Source organism: Peromyscus maniculatus, chromosome 7 (assembly GCF_049852395.1).
Source record: "Peromyscus maniculatus bairdii isolate BWxNUB_F1_BW_parent chromosome 7, HU_Pman_BW_mat_3.1, whole genome shotgun sequence".
Taxonomy (NCBI): domain Eukaryota; kingdom Metazoa; phylum Chordata; class Mammalia; order Rodentia; family Cricetidae; genus Peromyscus; species Peromyscus maniculatus.
In genome coordinates this window covers 24,951,489-24,965,128 of record NC_134858.1, presented here as the reverse complement: position 1 = coordinate 24,965,128, position 13,640 = coordinate 24,951,489, and the positions used below count along the sequence as shown (strand labels likewise).

Below are 13,640 nucleotides of genomic sequence, written 5' to 3'. Positions count from 1 at the left end.
ACCTTAAGACTCAGCCCCTAAGACCATCGCCACTGTGGACTCAGGACACTCCAGCCTAGACCAACCCTGGAGCTCAGCGAGCTCACCCAGGCCTCCTTGCCCCAGTCAGACACATGAAAAGCGTCTTTGCATAGCACAATCCATTTAACATGAGCTATAAATAACTGACAGCCATTAAAACAGTTCTTCTTCCCAGGATTCTCACATTTTATTAGCTGGTAAACCCTGTTCAAGCAGGAAATGGGTCTGGATTTACTCAGCGTTATTTACCCATCACCTGGTGCAGGGCTAGAAACATAATAGACCCTTGGTACTTATTATCCAAATAAATGCACTTAACAAGGACTAAGTGAGCAACCTGGAAGAGTCGTGCTGAGACTCAAGGAACTCCACCTGAGAAAAGACATTCCCAGGACTAGCAGAGTCATCCGAGGCCGAGAAATGATACAACACTGGCCAATTCAAAGCCCCTGGTGCCCAGAAGCAGATTCAAGCCTTCCTGAGAGGAACTCTGATGTCACCCCCACACACAGGGTATCTGCTGCTTCCATGCATGCTTTTGACCCATGAATTCCAGGAACCCATCTAGAGGTGTAAATAAGACTCGAATCAAGATCTTATGGGGCCAGAGCTTACTGGGGCTCCTCTTAGTAGAGGCACTTCCTCCAGTGTAGGTCCCAGAGGCCATCTTCCTTGGTCACTCCCAAGAAACATTTACGCACCGTTAATGGTGAGATGGACCCAGCTGCCGTTGTGGAATGTGTCATACTGCTGGTCCAGCATGAGGACTTTGCATTCGTACCAGCCCTGGTCCTCCGAGCGCACCTGCTCCAGCCGCAGAGATGCTTTATCGTGAAGACTGGCCCGGCCTGGGGGAGGGGGGGTAGGACATAGGGAACAAAGCCCAGTGAGCCATCAGGCCAAGCCATCAGCTCTCCCACTCCCCCAGCAAAAGACAAAGGGACCCTTCATAACCTTTAGACCACTTCCCATGGCAGTGTCCCCAAACGGCAGTCGGCACCCACCGTGGGCCACGGGGACGAAAGCCAGGGCAAACTGCCTTGACCATGGGCCACTGCCCCTCCCCAGATGGCCCTACACCAGCCTACAAGGGCAACTTGCTGTGAGTGGCACTGACAACAGCCCCCGCTCCTTAAAAATGCACCCATTCTTCTGGAGATCTGGGCAAAAGAAAGGCATGATAGATGCAGACATGAGAAGATACAGAAAAGGATAGACTGGGGTTGCCCCCATCAGGACCCACACTATCTTGGTCCCAGCTGGGTGCTGAGGACTTATCTGAATCAGCTTCCTTCTGTCTGCCTTCCCTCAACAGGCAGAGGGAAGGCAGGCCAGGGCAAGATTCTTGGGTCCCTCCCTCTCCTGCTACCAGTACCAAGATGACATATGCCCCCAAAGACCACCCTGGAAGGGCCAGGCAAGGCAAGGGTTGGCAGTTCTTCTTTAGCCCCCTCTGCGACACGGAGGGCAGCGCAGAGAGCCTGCCCACACTCCGATGGACAAAGCAGCCCTCTTGCCCCACCTTCCGCCCCGGCCCACATTCACCCAAACCAAAACCACTGTTTCCTGCGCTTGTCTCCCCTGCCTCAGAGTCAAGCCTTCCTTGCAGGAACTCTGATGCCACCCTGCCTAAAAAGACTACCAGAGGTAATCCTGGCCAAATGGAGGGTAGGGGACATAGGCTCAACAGAAAGCCAATCAGCAAAGGGCCTGGTGCCGTGGTACAGGCCTATCATCCCTGATACTCAATAGGCTAAGATGGGAAGACTTCTGAGAGGTAGAAGCCAGGACGGGCAACTTAGAGAGACGCTGACTCACAGAGACTAGGGTGGGGTTCAAAGGAAAGTGTGATGCTTTGAGTTCCACAGTCAGCACCAAAGGAAGACATGCAGGCAGCAAAGGAGGGAGAGAAAAGAAAAAGAATGGATGCATCCTCAGAGAAAGTTAATTCAGAGCTCAGAAGCCATAGGAAAAAGAAAGGCAAAGGCAGGACCCTGCCTGCCTCCTCACTTTCTCTCAGCTCCAGCACATGTTCACACTCACAGACATACACATGCACAAACACACACCCTGCACCCTCCTCACCGGCAGGCTGGCGGGGTGGCAGCAGTGAGTCACAGGGAGACCACGCTGGCACAATAATTACAGAGCAACACACGAATGGGGCCAGGGAAAGCGGGGGGGGGGGGGGGGGGGGGTAGTGGCAGAGGAGGTGAGATTGGGTATCTGCCAGGGCCACAGACAGTAAACAGTGGAGATGCACACCAGACTCGGCACAGGACACCCAACTTCAGAGCCAGGACAGTGGGGGGGCACACAGACAGCCGATCCTGCAGCCTTGTACCATACCTGGGGAGGGGGGGAGCTGTCTGTCTGACTCCCTTCTTCCCTCTACTCCGTGCGTCCTCCCACGGGGCCCCCTTTCTAGCTTGCCCTGGACTCCTCCTGGCCTCTCATCACATCCCCAGACTGAACAGACAGGTCTGCCTCACCTCCCACTTCCTCTCCTACCTATGATGAAAACCGGGTAGAGGGCAGAGAGAGAAGGCAAAGGGCAAAGACCATGAGAAACCGAGATAATAGGACCGACCAGTCAGGAAAAGGGCCAGAAGTGACAGAGATAGAAATGAAGAGTACCTGGGACTTTGTGGATACCACTGAGTCCTGGCAGGAAGGTGCCACACAGCCACAACCTACAGGAGGGTGGAGAGAAAGCGGGGTACAGCCCTCATCACTCATACCTTACCTGCATACTCAGGGTCCACATGTGGGGGATAGTAGCCAAACTTGATGAAGATAGGGATGGGGACCCCAAACTTGAACCACTCTACAACATAGGGCGGGGGCTGTCCCGTCACTGGATGGATTACGTCGCATCTCAGGACAACGCCCTCACCGGCTCGAGCAGTCACAAACTCGGGTTCCTCTCGCAGGCCGTGGGCACCTAACAAGGACAGCCAAGGTGACACATGAGGAATTGGCAAAAAGATCCCGCACCTACAGTTTGTGCTGATGTCCAAACCTCCCTCCCCACTTCTGGACCTGCCCCTTGCCCTACCAAGTGTCCGTGGACACCCATCTCTTATGCATACCTCCCTGTGCCCTGAGGACCTTCAAGCTTTTCCTGTATAGCTTTGGAAGAGGAGAAGAAAGGAGGGGGGCATCCCAATTTCTCTAGTCTTGCAAGCAAGACTTCCCATCCCAGACCCAAAAAGCAGCAGGCATAATCATGCCTGGCCTGCCTTCCTCGGGTATCCCCCGCCCTTCGAAGAAGCATCAGGAGCTACAGACACAGGAGATGCAGAGCCACATCCCCTTCAGCCCTGGGGGCCCTGCCCAGCTGTAGCCCTTACAAACATTCAGCGTTTCTTTCTAAAGCAAGGCACACTCCCCAGTGAAGCCTGGTGGGCGAAGGCAGAGCCAGCCTCCTCCTCTGCCTCCCCCTCCAGCTCAGTCTGGTGTTGCTGCACTGAACAAGAGGGCTCCTACAGGAGCGGGGGAATCCCTAACAAGCTAAGGAGGCTGCTTGGCAACACCAGAGGGAAAGCCCCACGGGCCTGAACGGCCTCTCCAGCCCCTCCTCCAACCCACTGCGCCAGCTTTTGCTGCAGAGGGGAGCAGGAGGCTCTGCAGCCCTCTGATTTCCAGACCTTGAATCTATTAGACTCCCACAGTAGCCCCAGACATCACCATTAAGGGAGAGAGATGACGGTAACCAAGGAGGGGGCACTGGAGCAATCCCCCTACCTTCCACAGACATCAGAATCAGGGAGCCAGAGAGGGCACACCCACATGGGGAAGAACACAAGGGACGGAAGCAGGCAAGAGAGGCCTCCACCCTGCCCAAACTGCAAGCTTGAGGAGCCAGGAAAGAGGCTGACCCTGGGGATGCTGTCCACATATCAGAGCAAACAAACCCTGAAGTCCACCTCCAGCCAGACACCCTTCTCACACCAGGAAGGGAGAGGGAGATGACAAGGTCACCTTGATCACTTCTTCCAATGAGAAGGACAGCCTCACCTCACCCCTGCCTGCCTTCAACAGCTCAGGACTCCCAAGCTAACTACACATTTTCCTCTGTACCCTCCTCCAAGCCCAGCTCTCCAGTGCAGTACCAAGGACAGCAGCCACCAACTGGAGGCTTCAAGCCTGATGCCTGTTGGGCCCTCTCACCCAAAGATGCCTGCAGGAGAGCAAGTGAGCTTTGTGTGACCACTTCTGCTTTCTGCACCTCTGACCCCATGAGCTCATGCCTCTTTCTCCCCTTCACATCTCTGTGTCTAGCTGTGTTTTTCCTGGCCACTGTCTACCTCTCTGTCCTCTGCACCAGCTTTCTCCTTTCTCTGGGTCTTGTTTTTCTCTTGCTGACTCCTCTGGGTATCTGTCTTTGTCTCTTTCTGGCATTCACGCGTATGTGTGTTTGTGTGTTGTGTACCTGTGTCTGTCTGTCTCTCTCTCCTGCTCCTTCCTCATGTCTCTTTGTCAATGCCTCCATCTCTGTTTCTTTCTTACTCCCACTCTGTGTGGGTGATTCTGTCTACCTGCCTCTCTCTCTCTCTCTCTCTCTCTCTCTCTCTCTCTCTCTCTCTCTCTCTCTCTCTGTCTCATGTGTGCGTGTGTGCATGCGTGTGTGTGTGTGTGTGTGTGTGTGTGTGTGTGTGTGTGTGTGTGTTGTGCCCGTGTCCTGTGGATTTCTGCTGGCCTATGACATAAGGGATTTTGCCTGCTTTTCAGAAATGTGGAGCTTGCTATATGCATGTGTGCTTCTTGTCTGTGCCTCTCCAAGGAGTCAGTGTGTGTCGCCTGTGTCTCCCTCTCCCCCCCCCCTTCCTCCCTCTTCTCTGCAACTTGCGGAAGGAGGAGGCAGAGAGGGAGGCAAGCCCTTCCAGAAGCCTATTGGCTCCCGGTGACATCACTGTTTTCTAGAGAAAGAGCTAAGATCACTGAGTATTTTTGGAGCAAAGCAGAGTGTTGCACTCACCTGCCAGAGGCCCAGGCAGGTTTCCCAGCCTCCCCTCCTCCAATCTGGCTGCAGGCTGTTTGCAGCCCAGGTCCTCCAGGAAAGGAGAGGGCCCAGCTGCAGGGAGTGTCTCCCAGCATCCCCCACATCCCACAGAATACCTGGGCAAAAAAGCCTACTGAATCCAGGCGTACAAAGACCAGCAATGGACCAAGAGGAATGAATGGCCAGCAGGATCCATGAGCCAGAATTGGGGCGGGAGGGGGGGGGGGCCCGGGGGGGGGGAGCAGTAATGCACGTGCATATGTGTGCACACATGCAAAAACTACCTGCAGCACAGCCTATGAGGAGATTAGGAGACAAACTACAGGAGGGAAGTGATGATTTTCCCCAGGTCCAGGTTACCTGAAGGTGGGCAAAGTGGCCCACTAAAGGTAGCTTGTTTCTCCCTAAAGTCTGGGCAGAAAGAAGAGGACATGGAGGACACCATGGAGCTCTAATAGTCAACTTCTGCTCTGGACAACAGACTGCCAAGTCCAGAGCTCTGGAGAGCAATACCCAGAGGTAGGTCCACTTTGGCATGGGTCCCCACGGGGCCAGCTGCTCATTGCCGCCCAGCACTGCCTGGTTCTCACCGCATCTCAATCAGCCAGCTTCTTCACACCTTCCTTCCCAGCCCTGAAAGGAAGGCTTCAGGCTCACACTCCTGGCTTCAGCCAGCTGCTGGGCTGGGCCTGGAGCCCTAAGCATGAGCACCTCCCCCCAGGTAGCAGCAGGGCAGGCACTCTCTCACCAGCATCTCTTCTCCAGAGCATCCCGACCACAGACAAGTGACTGCAAAGTGGATGCCTCCCCAAGCTGACAGACGAGACAAAATGAGACAAGTTTCTCCACAAAGAAGGCGAGGGGGAAGCCATGTCTCAGCCTCCACACTCAGCCCAAGCTCTCCTGGGTTTCAGGATCTCAAAATAGTCGTCTTCTCTTCCTCTTATACACACACACACACACACACACACACACACACACACACACACACACAGTGTGTTCCCTCACTCTATCACCCACAAATACCTCTCTCTAGGCCTGATTTTTCTCTGAGCCAAAATATGTCTAATAAACATCTCTCCAGAAAAACCCAGTGAGGGGAAAGAAAGAAGTCATCAGCCTGGCATACGGTGGGAAGAGGCCTTTAAAAAAGGAGAGATTGAGAAATGAAACACAGGAGAAGCAAACCCCAGTCCAGGAATGAAAAAGACTCATCGGGGCATGAACTTAGTGGGGGCGGGGAGCGGTGGGGGCGGGGCACAAATGGATCTAATGCAAGCTGGGTGCATACCCAACCCAACTGGGGAGACACTCAGGTCAGTTACCAGAACAAAGAGACACTGGAATTGAAAGAACCCAAGAGTCAGAGCAGAGCCTAGGTAAGGCAGACATACTTGTCCCCAGCAGAGCCACAGGGAATAGCTGGAAGGCAGGGGATGAGGAAGGAGGAGGGCCAGAGAGATAATGCTCAGGAATAGCGACCACACATCCCTCCCTTAGACTGGCTTTGGCAGCGGGTGGGCATTAGAAGGAGGCTAGCAAATGCCCTTGGCCCCACACAGCCCTTTTAAGAGGGCAGAATATGGTTTTGTATGCCTAGTGAATCCTAATCCTGAGTGTCTTCCCAGCCCACTTTAGGACTATGCCAGCCTAGCAGGAAAGAGGAAGCAAGAGGGCAGGTGGATGGAGTGGGGCCCCTACAGGTTGGCTGACCTTTTGGGACGCCCGTAGGATATAAATCTCCCATTCTCTGGGCCAGGTGGTACCCAGTGGGTAGCTGAGTCCAGCGCTGCCAGCAGACACCCTGTGTGCACAGAACCACAAGGCATCCAAGACCTGGCACAGCCCCACACCCAACAGTCACAACCTGGAGCCAGGAAAGGGCTGGCGAAGAAGGGTCCTCAGGATGGAAAACCACTTTAAAGTACCCAGAGAAGAGGCAAGAGGCAGGTGTCGAACCTTCAGCTGCAGCTGGAAGGCAAAGAGAAGACACTGCCCAGCCCCACCATATACAGGGTCTGTACCAGGAGTGTGATGCTATGTGCCTATAGTGTGACCCCTGACACGGTGCTGCTATCTCAACCTCACAGATGGGGGCAGTATGTGGCTCCCCCAAAGGTACATCGGTGAGTCAGGATTCCTTCCAGAACCCAGGTGGCCAAGGTCCCCTGTACCCCTTTCTTTCCCTAAATAGAGTCATAGCTTCCACCCCCATTCTGTATAGGTTCTAAGAGTTCAGACCCTACATTCCAAGACCACAGAAGGCTTACAGGACAGGCCTGCCTCCCAAAAGCAGTTGGATCAGATGGAGCGACACGGGCTGACCCTGGTGAAGGCAGCTCTACCCGGACCTGGAAGCCCTGCTGGGTCTGATAATGGCTAAGAGGAGGGAAGTGGCTGAACACCAGCCTCCATGGCTCCTTGTTGCAGCCTCTTCTTCCTCCTCCTCTGGGCACCAGACTCTCAAACCACAGGCCTGTTGTCTAATAATACCAGCGACAGCCACCGCCACCTCCATCTGCCAGCCTAAAAATAATCCCTGCTGAGTCCAAAAAAGACACAGCCCCCAATAGTCCCCCAATCCCTCCTCCTCGACAGGCCAGGAGGCTCCAGGAGATTCCAGGAAGCCGGCAGACTTGGGCTCTCACCACGTGGGAGGCACATACCCAGAGGAGGGCCTGAGGACAGCAGAAAGTTGGCTCCTGTCACCCAGTACCAGGTGAACAGAGAGTTTGGCCTGGAGAGGAGGCCGAACCCAGGACAAGAGGGTGTTCCATTCTCGGCACACACAGGGAGGATGGATTTGAGGTCATCATGGCATCTATCCCCCCTCTGCCTAGAAAGGACCCTCACATGCTAGAGAAGCCCTACCTTGTTGTCCTCACAACCTTTCTGGACCCCTCCCCAAGGAAGCCAAGAGACAGTGGGCCATGCCAGGTAAGCCCCAACTTTAGGAACAGCAAGGTACTAGGTGGACTGAGGCTCCACCCTCTAACCCTTCTGGCTGGACTGCCCCCCAGCCACTGTGAGGTGGCAATGTTATTAGCGACCTTAATTTGCCGGGCTAGATTATATTTCCCAGAGCCCTTTCCCCAGGAGCCACAGACAGGAAGGAAGTCTGTAATTCAATCTCAGTTCAGAGCTCCTCGGCAGAAAAGCAAAGCCACACCCCCTCCACCCACCACCTGAGTTCCACCACCTGGATGGGAGCCCATCCTCACAGAGCCTGTGTAGCCCACAGGGCAATCTGGTATGCACACAGCAAGGCTGGCCAGTGAGGGCACCACAGCCAGGCAGGCACAGTAGTAACTAGTGAGAGGTTCCTCCAGGTAGAGCAACAGCAGCAGCATCCTTGCTCCAAACCAGGGGGAGGACAATGAATGATTCATGGGTACAACATGTGCCCACGTAGAAGTTTTATGCCGCAGCCCCCTATCTATGGGCACAGTTAACCAGGAAGAAGATGAAGGGAGAGCAGAGAGGGCAGAGGGCCAAGTTATCAGTCTCCTCTTCGTCAGAAGTTCAGGCCGGCCGGCCGAGACCTCTGTCACAGCCCTGACCCCCACTGAACCTACAAAACCCTCACTGAGGCCCCGTCTCTCCTCACCACTCTCCTGCTTACTCATGCAAGAGCGAACAGGAAAGCAGGAAGATTTCTAAGAAAAATAGGTCAGTTGCCTCAGGCAGACCATGCCACACCCATGGGCAGTGCCCCTGGGGCCGAGCCTGACTGCAAGCTGCTTCTCCAACCCCAACCCTCTCCCATCTCCCCAGGCACCCAGAGCTTTGTCTACGCTCTGGACTGTACCAGGCTGATGGCAACTAATGCCTCTTAGCAAGAAAGGCAGTCAGCCTCCCCATGAGCCAAGCCTCTGCCCTGACACTAACTAAGGCTTTCTCTATTGGACCTCAGGCAGTCTTTGGTCCCTGCCTTGGGCTGGAGCCTTTAACTCTAAGAACATCTGGGCTGCCTGGATGCAGGTGCAGAGCAACGAACAGGGAAGCTAGCAGTTTGCTGAGCAGTCTCCCTGCATCCCATATAGTACTCGAAAGAGGGGCTCCCACCTCAAACTTATACATAAGTGCTCTTGTCCTGACGTAATCCATTGTATGTGCACATAAACACACAAGTGCTTGTAAGTGCATGTATATACAGATCTAAGTGTGAACACCATTACAGAAGCATGTATGCATACAGGAATGTGTGTGTGTGTGTGTGTGTGTGTGTGTGTGTGAATACATTTAAAATACGCACATTCACACATGCATATAGGAATACACATAACACACATTGAAATGCATACATATATGCACACATGCACATGCACACACATGCACACTCTTCTAAAAAAGCTGAAAGTTCTTACCAACCACAGCTCATTCAGACCCCCTCTTCACACAAACTGCTCAACCCATCCGTGGAAGCAGAGGGAAAGGGATCACTACCTGGGGGCCCCAGCTGAGAAGCCCACAGAAGGGAGCAGCTCTCGTGGAGAAGAGAACCAGTTAAATCTCACTCACTGCTCATAGTGCTCTCCTGACTGGGCCTCACCTCCCACCCCCACATTTTCAGTGCAAACTGGGGGGGGGGGGCTGCAGGGAGACCTAATGAGCACCCAACAGAACTGAGAGAAAGCCAAAGCAGAGGCACACATGCGAGCTAGGGGCTGCCCTGCCGGGGAGAGGGCAGAGAGGGGACCTAGACACTGGAAAGGGCAAGGCATGGCAAAGAAGCCAGGGCTACCAGCTAGCTTGAGTATCTCCTAACCCGGCAACCTTTGCTCCTTGAGAAACCAGATCCCAGCTTTCTGTTTCAGACATATAAACATGAAACCACCTGCACCTAGGACCTGACAACTCCACAGACTGACGTACGCCGGGCCACAGGCCCACAGCTATGAGCTAACTCCAGCACCCAGCATCATGCCTCCTCCCACTCTGGTTTCTTGCATGGGGGCCTCCTACCAGACACACCTCCGCCTCCGTGTAAATGTCCTGAGACACACTCGTACCAGCACTCACTACCCACTTCCTGAGCCAAGTCCTCAGCTTTAGGCTGTCCAGGGGTTTAAACACACTCCTTTCCATCTCTATCAACAAAGGGAAGCGGGGTGGGTCAAAGCCAGTTAGAGGGCACTGCTCCAACTGCAAGCAGAGTCTGAGTCAGACCCTAATTTACCTGGGCACTCAGGAGCCAGGGCGTCCACCAACAGACTGTGGCAGACAGGGGAGGTAGCACTGGGAATACGGAACAGACTTCTCTTCCTTACAGGAAGTTGAAAGTCAATTATACCCAGCTCAGGACTTCCACATACTGTGGAAACTCCCCCAGATTGAAGGGCCGATGTCTGGGGTGCAGAGACCGCATCAGTAGCCTTCCTCTTTTCTTTACTCTCCTAACCTGAACATCGATCTTGGTCACTTCCAAAATGCCTGACCAGAGTCAAAAGAAAGGGTCCATACCCACCTCTGTCCCAGACTTGCAAATTGACAGTCCCAACCTGGCAGTCTGATGGACCTGACCCTTTTCACCTAGAGTGGCCCCTGCTTTAGACAGTTCTAGAAGAAGCATCCTGCAGTCCCTGGGATTGGAGGATTTCTCCAGAAGTCACCTCTGCCACTCACAGAACTACTGGACCCCCTAAGACCTCTCACCGGCACTCCAACCCTGGCCTCTCACGCAAGCAGCTGCCCTCCCCCCTCCCCCCCAGGCTGGACTCTGCATCCTTCCTGTGGCATCTGGCAGCCAGCAATACTTCAGCTTAGCAGACCTTGTAAAGGACTTCCAAGCAATTGTACACGCCCCACCCACACTTCACTGGGATGCAGGGAACAAGAGGTTCTACCAGACAAGGTCAGCCCATGAAGGGGGTCTAGCCTCCTCACAGGCAGACCTTTGAATGTCCCCCAACACACGCCTAACTCCCAGCTCCCTGAAAAGCCCAAAGGAAAGAAACTGGTTAGGAGGCAGGAATCCTACAGATACTGAAATACTAATAATGACGTTTGGTGAGCACACACTTCACAACAGGCAGGCAGTCACTTCTTCGTCACAGTACTGTTCACACACACCCCAAGTCTCGACAAGTTCACACAGCTAACCCATTTTCCCATTGAGGTTTAAGTGGCATTTAGAAAAAGCTGAGAGATTTGTCCAAGGTCACAGGGTCAGCAAATGGAATAGCCAGGCTTTGAATCCTGTCAGTTTATTGGTAAATCTAGGTCTGTGATGGCCTCGTAGAACCATTTTAGACTAAAGAAGACCCCAAGACCAACTGGGTCACACTTGCTCCTAGATAGAAGCGGGGGTTCCAGATAGAAGGGCTAATAACCTTCATGTCCAGCAACCTTCAACACTGGGAAGTTCCTCCTTCTGTCTAGCCACTCGGCGAATCGCTGCAATAGGAAACCAGTTTCCTTTTTCTGTGTTTAATTTTACCATGCCTACACCCTCGCTGAGGCTGGGAGTCTAGTTCAGAGCCTTCCTTCAGTGTCTCTTCGATTCTGATCCCAGCACAGCCTTTTGTGCTTGCAGAGACAGTCCCACAGCAGAACATACCAAAACCTGGAGGGGAGGAGGAGGAGGTCACTGAAAGACTGCATGGGAGGGGGGAAGGGAGGGGCACAGCAAGATCCACCCTTTTTCCATAGGCTTCTGAGGTCACCCTGTCTCAGTTTTCCCACCTGACAAACGGAAAGCTTTAGAACCGTCCCGACCATCACGGTTTTTGATGGTCTCTTGTTCAGAGTCCCCTCTCAAGTAGCAGAGGAGACACATTCCAATCCGGAAACTTTCTCAAACCACTCCCCCCCACACGCCCCCAGGCAAGGTGCAAAGAAGCCGCCGGGAGCCCGCACCTCCAGCAGAGCCCTTCCAAGAGGCTCCCTGATCCGCAGGTCCTCGCCACCCTGCCGGCCACCCTGCCGGCCACCCTGCCGCCTTCCACTCACAGACCGTTCCTCCCCCGCCGCCATCTCTCCCCTGCTCTGCGAACTTGCCCGCAGCCGGGTCCGTTCGGCGCGCAGGAGAAATCTTGAGCTCAGAGTCCTGGCAGTTCAGGCTCGGTTCTGACTTCCATACAAGGGACGAGAGCCGGGTGCCACCCAGAGCTCTGCCATCTCCAAAGCCCTCGAGCACAAGTATGCACCCCGCGCCCTGACTTCTCCCTAGCTTCTTCTTGGGCTCAGATTCGAGAAGGCAGGAAGAAAAATCCCGCTCGACTCTGAGACGCAGCGGAGCAGACCCCTCCCTCGCGGCCCTCGTCCCCAGGCCGCTGGGCCTGGCAGCCCCGAGCGTGGCGCGGTGATGGCGCCTCCCCGGGAACTTTTGACTGGCCGGGGCCCAGGTGCGGCTAGGGTGGGCGCGGGCGGCCGCCAGGGCCAGGAAGAGCAGATGCTGCTCGGAGTCGCTAGGTCAATTCTGCTTGTCACCTGCCAACGGGATCCGACCTCCGCTGCCAAGATATACGGAAAGGAAGGGCGCAGGGCGGAGAACCGGGTCCCTTAGAGAGCCAGTACCAAGCTCTTGGTCGCGCGCCTCCCTGCAAGGTCTCCTCCATCCAGCGGTGCTGTGCAAGGAGGGCTGGAACGCGCGGAATCCTGCCGGAAGACTGGCAAAGTCTCCCGCAGCCAGAGTTAGAGCACCAGGGGTTCCCCAAAGCTCGGGTTCGACGTGCGGTTGTGGACCATGGGACCCACGGTGGGCCAAGTCCACCTCGATTCCAAGACGCTCGTCCCCGCAGCCTAAGGGCTCCCGCACCTTCTCGCCGAGTTCCTCCCGCCCTCAACTCCCTGGCCCTCGAGCCAGTGCCCCGAGGTGCGCCTGGACGGAGCCGGAGGCTCGCCCTCTGGGTTCGAGAACCAGATCCCGGAGGGGAAGGTCTGAGAAAGCCAGGAGACTTGGAGGAGGGACGCTGCACTTCAACTCACCTTGAGCCGCAAGACCTCGGGTGCTGATCACACTTGCTATCAAAGTGGCCACATACCAAATCATAGTACTACCGCGCGCCAGCCAAGAGCCTCATCCTATCGCAAAGTGCTCCTGCGTCTGCACTCTTATCGTGCCCCAGCGCCTGCTTCTCGCCCGCCTACACCCCTTGCCGGTGCTCCTGCAGCCCGGGCGGCCCGCTCTCCATCCCTCCCTGGCTCCGCTCGGCTCGGCGCGCAGCCTCCCGGGCCCCGGCGCAGCGGCACCTGCACTGCCAGCGGAGGCAGAGCGCAGCCAGGTCCACGGTGAAGCCTAGCCGGGCCTGGCCTGGTGGCCCGCCTCTGCCGCCTATCTATTGGACGTTGCCCACGAATCTAGGAGCTGATTGGTTTAACTCTCTGTCCGTCGCTGCGCGAAGGAGGCGAGCCCATTTCAAGGTGCGTTGAAGTGTAGCGAGCAAAGAGCCGCAGAATCATGCGCATTGCCTGGGAAAAAGGCGTTGTAGCGTCTTTGCTCTATTCTGTTCTCAGCTCAGATTGCATGGCAAGTTTCTGATGAAATAAATGGTAGATTCTCGTACTGGCTAATGGGATCCTAGGAGTCTCAATAACCCTTGACAGGTCCGAGGGGGATGGAGCCCCCGCCCACCTTGAGAATCCAACATCCGGTTTCTATGAAGAAAAAAAA

The 13,640-nt window shown here is 55.1% G+C and overlaps 1 protein-coding gene across 1 annotated transcript in view; it reads right to left on the bottom strand.

The window, feature by feature from the left end:
- Igsf9b (immunoglobulin superfamily member 9B) overlaps positions 1-13,240 on the bottom strand; it is a 55,597-nt gene extending 42,357 nt beyond the window's left edge. Inside the window, 3 exon segments of the mRNA XM_006976571.4 lie at positions 723-869; positions 2,768-2,965; positions 12,956-13,240. Coding sequence (XP_006976633.3) covers positions 723-869; positions 2,768-2,965; positions 12,956-13,019 — 409 coding nt within the window. The 5' untranslated portion in view covers positions 13,020-13,240.
- Between the last annotated feature and the right edge of the window lie 400 nt (positions 13,241-13,640).